The 15,733-nt window shown below is 43.9% G+C and overlaps 1 protein-coding gene across 2 annotated transcripts; it reads left to right on the forward strand.

Annotated features, from left to right (window-relative positions):
* The first annotated feature begins 42 nt into the window (after positions 1-42).
* fxr2 (FMR1 autosomal homolog 2) lies at positions 43-15,292 on the forward strand. Of its 2 annotated transcripts, none has more exons than XM_073474920.1 (17): positions 43-761; positions 3,576-3,628; positions 4,627-4,720; positions 5,259-5,330; positions 7,258-7,406; positions 7,670-7,763; positions 8,608-8,724; positions 8,849-9,019; positions 9,134-9,212; positions 9,349-9,506; positions 10,051-10,137; positions 12,734-12,953; positions 13,054-13,233; positions 13,737-13,931; positions 14,036-14,143; positions 14,355-14,443; positions 14,541-15,292. In XM_073474920.1, the coding sequence occupies exons 1-17, from the start codon at positions 711-713 to the stop codon at positions 14,649-14,651; spliced, it is 2,028 nt and encodes a 675-aa protein (XP_073331021.1). In that variant the 5' UTR covers positions 43-710; the 3' UTR covers positions 14,652-15,292. The 2 variants fall into 2 exon arrangements, with proteins under 2 accessions (XP_073331021.1, XP_073331022.1); XM_073474921.1 differs by having other exon boundaries at positions 53-761; positions 9,349-9,458.
* The last annotated feature ends 441 nt before the right edge of the window (positions 15,293-15,733 follow it).

The following is a 15,733-nucleotide window of genomic DNA, read 5'->3' on the forward strand; positions in this document are numbered from 1 at the left end:
TTTTGTCGTGGAGGGGTGGGGTGTTCGAGGTCATTCAGTCCCACTCTGATTCACTCTGTCGGCGTGTGTTTGTGGGGACGGGTAGTTGGAGTAAGGAGTCGCCGGGCGGTAGTGCATCTCTCCAAACGCTTTTTGGGAAAGAAACGCCGCTGAAAATTGCACCACAGACTGAAGAAACGACCCCCGGTGACTACTTCTGGGAAATTACTCAACGCAACGACTGCGCCACACGCACAACCAACAAACGCAACCAGGCTATCAAATGCTAGCCAGCTAGCATCCCTGAAAACTGACGGGATCAAGGTGTTGATAGCTAGCCTCCCAGCTAATTATCCATCAGCTAGCATCCTCCAGCCGTAGCATCATTAGCTTGCTCTTCCTCCTCGCGCACGTCGAGACCTGGCCGTCGCTCGTGGCGGTGCCTTTCAGCTCGCGAGCACCAAATCCTTCATTCAGACAAAAACAGACAACGGAGCTTCCTAACTAGCTGCTGCTGGAGACAGCGTCTGCGTTGCATTAGTTGACACCATCACACCCATCTCCCCAACCCCTTCTCCTCTGCCCCTCTCCCTCCACCCGAAACACTGGAAATCCACAAGCGGCCGGATAGCGGCGAAGGGCCGGCGAAGCTGGGGGTGGTAACGTTACCGGACTCGCACGGAGTCGTAACGGCTACAGACAAGCTCAGCCGTGGGGATCTACCGACGAGTATGGACGGGCTGGCCGTGGAAGTTCGCGGCTCGAACGGGGCCTTCTACAAGGTAACCTGGCTACAGTCGTAGTTTCTAGTTGTCCCAGTTAAAAGTTTTGTTTCAGGAAAACTGTGTGGTTTGGTTCTTCTGAGCCCAGCCCTAGCTAGCAATCACTTGAGTACTGTTAGCTTAGATCCAGTTCTGACTAACAGGGATGGTTTTGCGTTCCATTAGGGTTGGCCATTGTGGGGTGGGTAGCTAGCTGCAGCTAGCTATTAAGCTAGGTACACTTGTCATCACCATGTATGGCCTATATTTGGTCGTTTTTAGCAAATGTCAATATGAATACAGGCTGTACCGTATGAAAGAGAGTCCCATTGTTTCGACAGGAGATCCATTGCTTCTCTTAACATATTGCTTAGCCTCAAAATGTGGGATGCAAACATTTATAACTGAAGCGAGCTGCTAATCATACAGCTGTTTTGCAGTTCCAGCGTACAAGTACGATGAGATGCTACATCAAAGCTCACATAGTTCGTATTTGTTTTGTTGCCCAACCCATGTTCTGGCGGCCCCCACTAAACCTTGGATCTCGTGTTTATTGCCCCGACGAAGAAGAATTTGAGTGTCGGTTTCTGTTTCAATTCCGTCTCATTTTCAAAAGAAAGTGTACTCTCATATGCAGACACATGACTTCAGGTCTTTGTTGCTGCTGTGTCACAGCTTGTTTTCACCCAGCACACTGAGGTGGCAACTGTGTGAATTTCAAATTAAATTCTGCACATTCGTGTTATTAAAAAAAGGCAGCTTGAACATCAATCTGACAGTCATACAGATTTTGGTCTTGGTGAACATTGTAGCCCCCTGACAGAATGTGGGATTTCATAGAATGTTAGCTAAAAACCTGATGCAGGCAATCCCACCCAGAGGAGACTCTGTGATGGTTAGGGATAAACAAATAACCCCTCTCATCCCCTCCCTGTTTTCTTTTGTGATATCTTATTTTTTTGCTCGCTCCGTTGAAAAACTTGTATTTCTCCATGTGCTCCTCGTCTCTCTCCTGTCTTCGGGTGTTCAGCTGGTCAGCCGGCCACATGGCGGTTTAGCGATGAGCCTATATTTACTCTCCTCATGCTGCTTCACCTGTCGTTCCGTTTTACAGGGTGACAGTTTGGCTCTGGCATGAATGAACGCTTTCCACTCATCACTGTTACGTCCATCATCTCACAGCTCTCATTTAGTGGACAACACTTTAAATGTGCTGGTGACATTTCAAATGTCATATTCCCAGAAATATGTTGTCCTTGATGGGGAGAGAGTGGGGCAAAAAGCGTTCTTGCTTTTCCTCCCTGTTGTGATTGACACACAGGGTAAAAGGACTCATCTTTTTGAAAACATCCCATTCACCTTGGTGCCAGTCTGAGGCTGTCAGTGTTATTTTTTTATACTTTTTAACTATGAATCAAAATCATTTTTATTAACTTGTCACAGCAGTACAGCACCTGGTTGTCTTCTGCAGCAGCAAGCACATACATGTAAGCTGATAAAAGCTTAAGTTAGGATTCAAAGATTAATTGTATGGGATTTTCCACATTTGTTTCTTTTTTTTGCTGAATATCTTGCAAAAATCAGTTTTTCCACTTTTATGTATATTTTATCATATATATATATATACAGTGTTATATCTGAAGACTATGGCTACTTAGTTGGAAAATATACAACTATCCCATCTTTCGTAAGAGAGGAAGGTTGCAAACCTAGCTCCTCTGCGCTGAAACGTCATGGTCACCACATGGACCTGCATGTAGCCACTGGCCTGAGGATGAAGCAACGTCACTACAGAGATGCCTGTAACCCCTCTCTGCCCTAACATTTCAACCAGTCATGTCATGCTCGAAAGAGGGCTTGCCTGCCCTTTGACCTGGTAGCACTTGGTGAAAGCAGTACTCAATTTGACATAACACGCACATGCAGCTGTCTCCTGATGTGACCTTTGGAAATTGAAGGATGAGCCCTTTTTCAGTCAGACCTGTTGTCATTGCTGGCTTCTTCTAGTCTGCTTTAGTGTCAATGGGAGCCTGCTGTGTGAGAGACAGACACTAACCACTTGTGTTGATACAGAGGCAGTAGTTGTAGTCGGAGACAGCTGCCTAAAGGGTGTAAAAGGATGTAAAATACTAAAACTAAGGCAGCACCTTCCCAGCAGGTGAATCCACTCCCACTTTCCCGACCCCCATGCTTGCTCTCAAGTGAAGCTACTGCCTGACTTCTCTGTCCCATATATGGTAGTGTCACACTGAGACAGGCCACACCCACCACTTTCCTCCCATCTTCTCATTGCTCACCGTTGGGGGATGTTGGTCAAACTTTCAGGCTCTTGTGACAGATTTGTGGATGGTCATACTGGACAAGTAGTTGAAGTGATTGCTCTCGTAATAGTTGTCTCTGGCCTGTCTGTCCATATGGGCCATGCTGCCTTTCCCATACACGTGCCCTCATGAACATGCCTCTTGTACAACTATAGCTTTCTGACTCGCACACAAATGCAGAGCTCGTGCATCTCCATTCTGTTTTTGTGTGTGTGTGTATGAGAGAGATTTCCAGGCTGTCCGTGCTGTCAGGAGGAGTCAGTGTTCCTCGTCACTTTATCCAGCACAGAATTCGCAGCCAGAGAATTGTGTCAGCGATGTGATGCCTTGGCTTCCAAAAAGCCCTCGATGCTCCTTTTTCAGCAACAGTATTGGTCTAGCATGGCTCACAAGCCAGCTGTCTCCGTTGTTTACATGCAAAAATTCAAATGCTCACACAACCCCACCCCTCATCACTGTCTCTGTCTTTCAGCATTCGTGGGAATAAAATTCCATCTCTCTGCTTTTCTTTCAGGGTTTCATCAAAGATGTCCACGAAGACTCTCTCACAATTGCTTTTGAAAACAAGTAAGTTTGCTCTATTAGCCTCTCCTGTATGTGTGCTTTTAAGATAAATAGTCCACACAAAGGGGAATGAAGCTGTTGTAATTTAGAGTTACAGCGGCTTGTCTAGGCGAGCGCTTTCCCCACACTTTCAAAATTGTCCTTTTCAGCACCTGTGCTTGGCATGCAGCTGTCCATACATGTCTCTAACAGTTTTTACCTCCTGCTCTGACCCCCTCCTGCCCTTGCTATCCTGATACCATGCTTTCTTATACTACTAGCCCCACCTACTATCCCTTTCCACCCCCCACACCACCCCACGCAACCCTCTGGTCCCTCTTTATCAGCTTGGCTCAGAGTGTAGAGCACAGTACCCCTAAAAATAGTGAGCTGAGGTATGCAGGGTGGGAGGGGTGGCAGTATGGTGGCCTGTGTCGATTTTGGGATTGTTCCTACCCCCTCCCTTCTCCTTTTACTTTCCCCGAGCACATGGTGTTGCTTGTATAAGATGGTGAATGAATAAACACCTTTTGGTCTATAATGATCGTTATAAGGCTCTTAAATGAAAAAACATTTTAAAGCTAGCGTTCAGCATGAGTTTTAGAGTGTTTTTTATATATCAATACTGAATGAACACAGAAATGAGCTGGTTTTTATGTGTCTGGTGTAATAATCTTGAGTTTCACCTTTGAAACTCATTTACTGAACTTTATGGCACTCTGTTGAGCTATTTCCAAGTTCTTATTTAATGTAAAAGGACATCATACAATGAACATAGTAACTCACTGTCCAGACACAGTTCCTTGAACTTCCTCATTAAACTTAATGAGCCATTTTAATTTTGATTTTCATTATGTCGGTTAATGTGCTGCGTAGCAGTAAGTGGGTAATACGTCCATGTCATTGCAGCCCCAGTAAGACATGAGTGAAAATGAGCCACAGTTATGTCCTAGTATTCAATTGGGTTCGATTCGACTGTTGATAAGCTGACATATGTCTGTCTCTGTGTTGTCTCACCATAGCTGGCAGCCAGAGAGACAGTTGCCCTTCAGCGACGTGCGGTTGCCTCCTCCAACCGACTATAACAAGGATATTGGTGAAGGAGAGGAAGTGGAGGTAAGGCCTGCCGCCTTGCGTCACTCCGACACTCCGCTTATCCACCTGAGTTTTTACTAACCTCATGTCTCAAGGCTTTGGTGTCTTTGCTCTTCATCAGATGGAGCAGTGTTGGCTAGTATTGACTTTTTACTGACATTTCCAGGCTGTCCTGGCTTTAAAAACTTAAAATGAAACTATATATTTAAAATATTTGTATTACTGTAAAACAGTAAAACGGCTTCAGTCAAAATTTGTAATTAGTCTTTGTTTTGCAACATTCCACATTATTTTATTTTATATAATTTATGTCCTGCAGTTTTTCTTCATATATTTTGCATTTTGACAGATCACACAACACTGCGTAGTTGTACAGTATGCATTCTGACTGCTTTACTAAAAACTAGGCAGTAGATTGGTAGGATCACATCCACGACCGAGAGTAAGTCTGGTATTTGCTTGTTGTCACATCTCGTTTACCACCACAGGAACAGTTAATGGGTGTAATAGCTGTATTTTTGGTCTCTGACTCAGCTGACATTCATGTGTCTCTTTACAGGTTTACTCCAGGGCCAACGAACAGGAGCCATGTGGCTGGTGGCTTGCGCGGGTCAGAATGATGAAGGGAGAGGTGAGTGGTTGCAAGGAACCAATGGACTTTATCTTTCAAAAATGAGAGGTGGGAAATGTACAAGTTCTGTCATTGATGATGCACATTAAAGCAGAAGACTGTGTCTCTGTCAGCATTGCCATCTAGTTGGCTACGTCACATTATTGGTATTTCCACATAGTGAGACACGAGTAAGAGGACATTAAATACTTCTATCTCTATGATTCACCTGAAAAGTAGACTGTGAACGCCTTCAAGATCGATCATTGTGAGACAAACTACCTGCCCCCTTGCGGTTTCCTTCATGGGACCTTGTTTCAGAAAAATATATGTATTAGTTAATGGTGAGAAACACAATTGTTTTGATCCCCAACGTGAAGGCCACATATTTGTTAGTGATGTATATCATGCGAGACACTGTAATTTACTGAGCGCTTTCACACAAAACTAAATAACACTCTTTAAGACAAACTGCGACTTTCTTGAGTAGAAAATTCTTTTTTTAATTGACAAATTTAAAAGAGAAGAGAGATAATAAATGTGTAATTCATGGCACAAATCAATCAATGTATTTGTCTCGTGCCATCTACTACTGTACATATTTCTGAAATAGGGTCCCATGGTGGTCCACTGGAAGGGGAGGGACTTCGCCTCTCTAAAATCATCAGATTGCCCACTCCTACACTCTATTTTGGAGACATGTGTTTTGCTATAATGGTGTTTTCAAATCCCCTGTCCACCTCTTCATGCCTCTATTAATTTACACATCACACACACAACAGAAAATAACAAAGAACAACATGCTGTTTTGTTGTCTTCTCATGTTCAAAGATAAATTTGAAACGACCCAGGTGTTTGTATTTTAATCCCATGTAATTTGCCTAATCTCCCACAGTGCTTCGGAAGTGGTGGAAACACCAGTGCACTGAGGATGTGTTAGTTCCTGAGTTATAGTTCCTGGAGCTTACATTTTCTGAAGCTATTGAGTCATAATGGACTTATGTCATTGGGAATATAATACCTTGTGTTAGTGATAAGATCCAGCTAGGCTAGCTTTCTCTCTATCCCAGTATTTAATAATCAGTAATAGAGGCAAAGCAATCATCTTTTACTTTGCCTCAGTGTTCTGTTGTTTTGTCGGTAACTGTTTATTGAGCTCTGAGTACTGCTGTATGCTGGATGTAGAGTAAATACAAGCCTGTAGTAAGATGACTATTGCAGGGTGATGAGCTCAAAGAGTCAGTATGTCCTGATGTGGTCTGACATTGTATCTTCAAATTATATTTCTCACACACCCTGTGTTTTTGATTAACACCGACTTGTTGTGTCAAATTGGATTTGCACCAGGCGCAGTCTAACATGCACAGTTGGTTTATTTTGCCGTATTTATTTAATTTTCCCGATCATTTCAACCAGGACGGGCTGCAGGTTGAATAGTGGGTCAGTGGGATATGGAAAGGACAGCTTTGTAGTGTTACTGTGCCAGAGGGGTTGCTGCTGGTGTAGTGCTGTTATTTGGAGCAGTCTGATAAGAGCCTGCAGGAATGTCTAGCATTGACTGATGGCTTTAATTCTGTCCTTCTGAGCATGGAGTGTGCAGTGTTCATCTCACTGCCTCACTCTCTTATGGTTCCCCTTCTTCTTTCGCTATATTTTTTCATCGTTTTCTACATCTCCCTCTGGTACACCTTCTTTGTTCCAGAAACTGGGAAAAAAGTGTAGTGTAGCCTCATGAATAGTAACTGAGTCAAGCTATAGAATATATGATTTTATAGCAGATATCAATTGATTGATACAGCTTTCTTAAATGGACTGAATACAGCAGTTCTGCTCAGTTTAAATGATGGCCAGATGGTGTTGTTTTTTTGGTTATCTGAGCTGTTAACCTGTTGTGTCTGATATTTCATGCAACATAATTGAAAATCTGTGTCTCTTGTGCTGTTTTCAGTTCTATGTGATTGAATACGCGGCATGCGACGCCACATACAACGAGATTGTCACAGCGGAGCGCATCAGGCCCGTCAACCCCAACAGCCCATCCTCACGAAACTCTTTCCACAAGGTCCCAATCCCTATCCCAGAAGACCTGAGGGACATGTGAGTGTCACATTTACATCCTGCAGATTTGATTGAATTAACATCAGCATTGCACCAAGCTTAAGACCTGGGCCAGAGAGTTCAGTAAAAAAAGTGAATGATGAATTGAGGGTTTCTTGTATTTCACCTGTGGAAACACCTTTCTTTGAATGTCAAGTTTTTCTATCATTAGTTGTCTCAGTGAGCAGTAATGTTATGGTAGCCCGCTGGTGCCAAATGAATAACCAAGCTGACTCTCCTGTGGATTGTTTTCTTATCAACAGCTGTGCAAATGACAACATTCACAAAGACTTCAGGAAAGCTATCGGAGCCAACTGCATCTTCTACAGTGCCCAAACACACGAACTCATTGTGCTGGTGAGTACTCAGAATACACACTTTAGCTGGGTCACACCTCATCAACAAGTGAATGCCCTTGTTACATTTCCACAGTTGGGGAGAGGAGGGCAAAGGAGCTGAAAATCTAGAAGGTTTAAATGCACTGCATGTCAGGGATTTTCTGTGTATTAAGCTATTATTAGGTGGAGATTTGGATCCAGCCCATGCTACATATCTTGTTTCCTGTTCCTGTCACTTTAAAGGGTTACTCCACCAATTTTACACATTAAAGTGTGTTTACAGGTCCTGGGGAGTACTACTGTATATGTGAAAAAAGTAGGATAAAGTGTTTTGGGGCTCCAGAGGAAGCTGAGATGAATCTGATAAATTGCCTCAAGAGATGCCAGTCTGTGGCTAAGTTGCATTATGGGTAATGTAGGCACAAGGTTTTGAAAAGCAGTCCACCAATCTAGCATTGCACCCCTGTAACACTGCTGGACCAGAGATGTCACCTGTTTTTATTCCACGCATTCTTCTTTCTTTTCAAAACCTGGCGCTTACATTACCCACAATGCAACGTAGCCACTGAGTGACATCACTGTAGGGAATTTATCAGATAACATGCAGCTTTCTCTGTAGCCACAACATGCTTTATTATACTATTGTCACATATGCAGTAGTACAATACTGCATATGCAGTAGTAGTAGTAGTAGTAGTAGTGTGCAAAATTGGTGGAGTTACCCATTAAATGATAACTTTTTTTGAAATAACGAATACAACGACAACATTCTGAATCCATATCTTTAGCAACTTTGTAATTGCCTATTATAGACTCCTCTTTTACTTAATTGCGCCTTATTCCCTCCTTTATTATGTTTCCAGTCTACAAATGAAACCACAGTAAAGCGTGCAACACTTCTGAGCGACATGCATTTCCGCAGCATCCGTACCAAGCTTATGCTAATGTCCCGCAACGAAGAAGCCACCAAACACTTGGAGGTAAACACACTCTTTTGACATTACACTTCCACGTGGATATTTGTGATTGACAAATAAAAAGCCCTAGCGAAACGTTTTAGCTTACACATTTGCACTTAAACCACTTCTGTGTTTCCCCTCTCAGACAAGTAAGCAGTTGGCATCAGCATACCAGGAGGAGGTGAAGGTCAGGGAGGACCTGATGGGCCTCGCCATCGGCTCTCATGGTGCCAACATCCAACAGGCAAGGAAGGTGCCAGGTGTCACAGCAATCGAGCTGGAGGAGGAGAGCTGCACATTCAGGATCTACGGAGAGGTACGCCGCTTAATGAGCTTGTGTCATTGTATGTCCTGGGTATGTCAGTTCTTGTCCCATTATATTGATAGATGCTGTAGTGTAATTTGGTTTACTGTTTGTGTTGTGTTCCAGACTCCAGAGGCAGTAAAGCAGGCTAGAGAGTATCTTGAGTTCAAAGAAGACTACTTTCAGGTACCCAGGAACCTTGTAGGTGAGTGTGCTACGTAACATTCCCGAGAGAGCTCATTTTGTTGATGACAGCAGCCTACTTCATCACCACAGCACATTCCTTCTTACTACCCTTATATATTTTCTCATTATCATGACATTCCTTATCTCTTGCACAGGCAAAGTCATCGGCAAGAGCGGCAAAGTCATTCAGGAGATTGTGGACAAGTCGGGCGTGGTCCGCGTCAGGATTGAAGGAGACAACGACAAAAAGCTTCCCCGGGAGGAGGTAGGCAGGCAGGGGGCAGGCAGGGACGACACTGCCAGCAGCAAAGAGGTGAATGGACCTGTTCAGCTTGTCTCCCAGTCCCCTACAAATCCCCCACTCCCCCTCGCCCCCGCTCTCCAAAAAGCAAAGCTACTTAGTTGCAGCAGTGTAGACGTCTGCTTTGACACTGTTCCGTTCTGCTGCTTTGTCTCTCTTGTTTTGTCACTGGCACTTCTGTTTTCATCGCTTTCGGTACACACAGCCCACTGCACAGCATATGTCAGTTATGTTGGGTATGTGTGGGCACTATCTGTCTGTAGTCTCTGATGGGTTGATATGTTTCTGTTGAGTGTGCTTTGTGTGTGTGTGTGTTTTTTTTTGTTGTTGTTGTTTTTTTTTTTTTTTGGTTTGTCTTTTTTTAAGCATACCAATTATTACAGAGATGGTCTGCAACTCACCACTTAAAATGTGATTTTTGAGTAAGGTCTTCGCTGTTTCCAAGTTACTGATATCTCCCCAACAATGGGGCTCAGTCTTCAAAGTGGTGATTATCTGCTTTGTTAAAAAAGACACCTAAATCTTCATCTCTCCCTCTCTTTGTGTTTTTAATCAGGGCATGGTTCCCTTCGTGTTTGTGGGAACTAAGGAGAACATCAGCAATGCTCAGGCTCTGTTGGAGTACCATGTGTCCTATCTCCAGGTTAGTCAATCCTCTATGTTCACCAGTAGATGGCGGCAGTAACCGTTTTCTCTGTTCATGTCACTCAAAAAAACAGAAATACTGACTTCTGTTCTCTTTGAATTTGTATCCATAAATGTGTTTCTTATATAGCTGGGCATTTAGTCAAGGGACTATGTCTCGAAGCACACATCCCTCATGTGTCATGTGAGGTAAGGTGGTTGTTGAGAAGTGTGGGCGTATGTAGAGGGTCATTTTATATTGGTCACCTGTCTCCCTCCTCCTGCCCTGAACCACATGAGGAAAGCTGCTGAGAGCACCTCATTTTGCCCTTACCTCATGTGCTTTTATAAATAGCTCCTCTCTCTGGGATGGGCTGAAGGGTACGCTGGAGTTTAGATTACCAGCTATCTGGACCCTCAGCTTCCAAAAATAACGACAGCCCCCCTCCATGCCTCACTTCCTTCACACCTCCCTGGAGGTTCAGCTGTCGTTGGTGGAGGCAGCTGTCACACCGTGAAGTGAGACCCCCTCTTCAAAATCACCCACCACTAGAACACCATGGAAATTGCTGTCATAGCATTAAGATGGCAATGCCCACCCCCCTCAACTTTGAAGATGGCACATATGGCTTAGCTGAAAAATTGTGATACTCCTGAAGGGTTTTTTAAAAGGATGACATCAAAGTGTCAGGATAAACTGATACCTTTTAACTTTATCCTGGTTGTAACTTTGTGTTTGGAGACTGCTGTGAGTGAGAGCTTTGGTTGTCACAGGGTCGGTGTGGTGGTCCAATGGATCCCCGACAGAATGATATGATATGTAGTTATTCGTTTCCCTTGACAACAGCTGCTATTCCCATTTTTTGGTCGCCTGATGGGGCTTAAATTAAAGATCTTTTTCACTGGCGATTAATAGGTAAATTATTTTCTAGATTACTAGACTAGTTGTTTGGTCTGTAAAATTTCAGAAAATGGTGAAATCAGTGTGTGGTCAGTGTTTCCCGAAACCCAAGATGACATCGTCAAATGTCTTTTTTGTCCACAAAATACTCCCATTTAGGAAGCTCGAATCAGAAAATTCTTACTTAAAAACATTACTCAAACCAATTAATGGGTTGTGAGAATAGTTGGCAATTAATTTAACAGTTGACAACAAATTGAGTAATGCAGCTGTAGCACAGAGACAAATCTGAACAGCCAAATGGGCTTATCTGTCTAAACAAGTATGTGGGGCTGAGAACTTTTGAGCCATCAAACTCACTATGGATGTCTTTCAGCTCCTCTTCTACCACAAGGTCTGGCAGTCTCTGTCCAGAGAGATTAAGAAGCGAGGGGATAGTTTCCATTTAAACTGTGTGCTATCACATCCAGAAAATGTCATCCGTCTTAGCCAAAACAGTCCCTTCCTCATTTTAAATCTGGCCGTGGTTTGGAAAAGGACATGAGTCTATATAGACTGCAGCAGGGTAATGGTTGTGTTGATAGATTCAGCTGCTTATCCCATTACAAACTATCGCTTAAACTCAACCAATCAGCCATCTGTCAGAGATTGGTAGGTGTTTCAACAGAAGTGGGTGTTGGGTTGAATTTGCCCATAGTCAGTTTGGAACGCTGAACTTTACACATTACTGCCACTTAGTGGTGGAGTGATGGATTTAATAACAGGCAGAAAAACCAGCCCTGGCCCACAGCAGATGTTTTAAGACCATGGCCTTGTCCCAGCTCAGTGCTGCAGAGTTGGTGTGTGGTATTTTATTGGCTGACCAAACGTGTGAAATAATTACAGTCAATGACAGTCCAACAAGTGAGTCAAAAAAAGAATAAGTAACTGCTGCGTTCTAAGCATTGTAATACTACAACTGATTTTTTTTTTTGCGTAATTATTCTTTTAGCTATTTTTATCATCCCTGTTTGATAGCATTAACCTTTTTTTTCCCTACACATGTGAATCATCTGATTTAAATAGCAACACGCATCCTTTGTTTGTAGTTAAACCTGCTAATGCCTGTTGGTCCGATGATCTGCATACAATGAAAGCACTTACAACAATTTTGGCACGTCGCATTATGTTTTTGGACGGGAAGAGGCCCAGGTCACCTTGTCATTGTAAATGGCTCAGGGAGCTTATGTTTCACTTAAAGGTGCAATATGTAAGACAGGCCACCTGTCAAATTTATACGACATAACAAATGGGGACAGTTGGCACTAACTGCTGCTAAGCTGGTTAGCACGCTAACTTAAGTAGATATCTCTGCAACCAAAGACATGGACATGTTTGACATGAGGGCAGAATTGTTTTTTCTTCACATTCTAATGATAATTTAGTCAATTTTATTGGATTTTTGAATGTTTTAAACACCACATCATGCTAGCTGCAAATCTAACCATCTTATTGGCATCACTTAATGACTCAGATTCATAAGTTATTTTTTTAAGGGTATTTATCGGTAATATGTTGATACTCAACCGCTGCTGTTTATGATGGACAACAATGTCTACAGTAGGTTGTGGTGAAGCAGGAAGAAGGATTGGATTTGAAACATTTCATGTGCTGAGGAACAGGCTATGAAACGCACACTATGTACAACTGACCTCCCCCTGTCTCTCTCCTGTAGGAGGTGGAGCAGCTGCGCATGGAGCGCCTCCAGATTGACGAGCAGCTCCGTCAGATCGGGGTTGGATACCGCGCTCCTCCCAGTCGAACCGGGGGCCCTGGCCCTGAGCGGGAGAAGGGCTACTCGACAGACGACAGCAACAACTCACTCCACACCTCTCGCACCTACGGGGGCCGCGGCAGAGGGCGCAGGGCCTCCAACAGCCAGTACTCTGGATATGGTGAGAATGAAGGAGCTGACGCATAATTTCACTTTGACACATTTGAGAGTCATATGCTGAAGTTATTTCTCTTCACACTACTTTTCTCTGCTCGACCCAGGCACAAACTCTGAACTGTCCAATGCTTCCGAGTCCGAGGATGTTAACGACCGAGACCAGCGGCCCCGTGGCATAGGTGGTGATGAAAGAGGCTCCAGAAGGGGCGGCAGGGGCCGAGGCGCCAACTCAGGACGAGGCCGTGGAGGGCCGGGGTCCAAGCCTTCGAACTCCATCAGCTCAGGTAGGTGCAGCCCATGTTCAGGTGACCAACAGACAAGGGAATATACCGGCTTCAATGATAACTGGTCATATTTTGTTCTTCAATATTTCAGCCTTTGAGTTTTGAGCACTTTCCCAAGTAGTCATTGCAGTAATAGTAAATAAGTAAAGTAAAATGGTAAATAATAAACGTTTTAAATTTGCAAACTGGTAATGATTTTAATTTCAACCTGTAGTCCACTGAGGAAGGAGATTTCATGTGGTCTTACAATGTTGTTAGAATAAGAAATAAACCTAGAGTGTGGTGCTGCTAAGCAGGTGTCCAAGTCTTTCTAAGAAGCAGCTTTTTGTATTTGAGGAGTGTTCTTACATGATAAAGTAAGAAGAGCTCACCTGAGAGTCAGAGGGAGAATAGATGGAGAATGTGAGTTGGGAGTCTTTGTGTTAAACTTGGACAAAATAAATAAAAATGATAGAAGATAAAGGAAGTATAGTTTCATTACTGATTTTCTGTGGCATATCCAGTGCTGAGGGACCCAGACAGTAACCCATACTCCCTGCTGGAGGGTGAGGGAGAACTGGCCGACGCAGACCTCAGCGAAGGCATGGGAGGAGATCGCCGCAGACGCTCCAGACGCCGCCGCAACGACCAAGAACCCAGCGTGATGGATGCTGCCGCAGAGTCTGACGGCCAGGCCGGCCCCAGCGAGAACGGACTGGGTGAGTAGTCTTCACCGTTGTATTCATATAACCATTGTGAAAACGTAAGTTACAACTGGGAGGTCTTAGAGTGTGTAACCCTTATTTTCTCATTTGATTACTAGATGAGGAAGCCCGACCTCAGCGCCGCAACAGAAGTCGCCGCCGTCGCAATCGTGGCAACCGCCCAGAGGGAGGTTCAACCAGCCGTGACAGACAGCCAGCTGAGAATGGTAAGTCAGCATGTTTTTCTAGTTAACACATTTCTCTTCAGGACAGTATTCTATATCAATATAAACCTCTATAATTTGCTTTTAATCTGCTTAACTCTGGGCAGCTTTGTTATTTATGTATTTATTGTTTGTCTTGTATTGTTCCTTGGATCTGTATCTACACTGTTTGTAGCCTCCAGCAGTTCTAACAAACAGATTTCAATGTTTCCAGTGACTGTTGCTGACTACATATCCCGTGCTGAGTCCCAGAGCAGACAGAACCTGCCCCAGAAGGAAAACCATGCTGGCGCCGAGCCAAAGGTACAGACAGAAACGCACACATTCACCTCTGCTTTAGTCTTAATCTCCTTAAGATTGTTGTACCATTCTCACCTTTCCCCACCTTTTGTACCCACAGGAGAACGGGACCAGCGCCCCGAAACCTGAGCGAACGCCCTCCAAGCGTTCCCCCAGCAAAGGCATGACCTCGCCCAGCGAGACCCTGACCTTGGTCAACGGGGTCTCGTAAAGAGCCGGCCATGCCCCTCGCGAACCCAAGTCTAGAGCAAGACTCCATGGCAAACTCTGTCCCTGCTTGCATTAACTTAAACCTTAAACAGATGAGTGAAAAGTACCTGACAAAATACCTGAATTCATACTATGAGAGTGAAAAAGTACAAAAAAACGACAAACGCATCTACTTAAAAACACACGTTAACGGTGTATGCTATCCTATCTATCAGTACTTAGTGCTTATTTAAAAAAACAACTAGCTTGCCAAAAAAGAGCTGGTGGATATGACTTGATTTTTAAAAATACTGAAATACGAGAAACAGGACGAGACTTTTTTTGTTTGTTTTCGAAACGGTTGTCTTTATTTGTGTCCTTTTTTTTTTTTTGTTATGTTAATTTTGTTCATTGTTTATCACTGGTTTGGACTTGGCGGTCGCTCTCTCAACCAAAACAGACGCTTCTCTTAACAGTGTTAAAGTACAGACGAGAGATGTAAGCTGTAGGGAGTGGCGTACGAGCAGGCAGTCCAATAGCTTATGTGACGCGATGTTCGCACACTGTACCTGGGAGTGGAGACAGACAGACAGATTGGAATATTGATAGACATTGTGCCTTGAATTTGAAAAAAAAAGAAAAATAAATAAAAAAAAAACTTGAGTTTTTTTTTCCATTAAGTTTGTTTTTGTTTCCAGTGAGGAAGAAAAGAGGGAGAGGTTTTCTTTCCAATTTTTTTTTTTTTTTTTTGGTTCCAAGAAGAGAACAGACCTGAGGGAGTGATGAGTTAAATGAGTACAGAAAAAAGAGTGGCTGGCCAACGTGAGGGGAAAAAAGTCTGGTGCCAAACACGAAATTCAAGGCGCCTGTCCTCATTCCGAGTAGAATGGACGGCGTCGGGGTCAGTGCGTGCGTGTACGCGCGTATGTGTGTGTTTGTGTGTGCACAGTTGAGATATTTGGCAACCGCAAAACTAAACTGGGAGGTAACAAAAACGCAACGCAGCCCTGGGCGGGTCGCACGGTGAGGCATCTCTATTTATCAGCAGGCCTGAGGGAGGTTGTCACTTCCTCCTCTCAGCTGTTTTAGGTCCTTCGAGGGTCC

This window comes from Pagrus major, chromosome 10 (genome assembly GCF_040436345.1).
Source record: "Pagrus major chromosome 10, Pma_NU_1.0".
Classification (NCBI taxonomy): domain Eukaryota; kingdom Metazoa; phylum Chordata; class Actinopteri; order Spariformes; family Sparidae; genus Pagrus; species Pagrus major.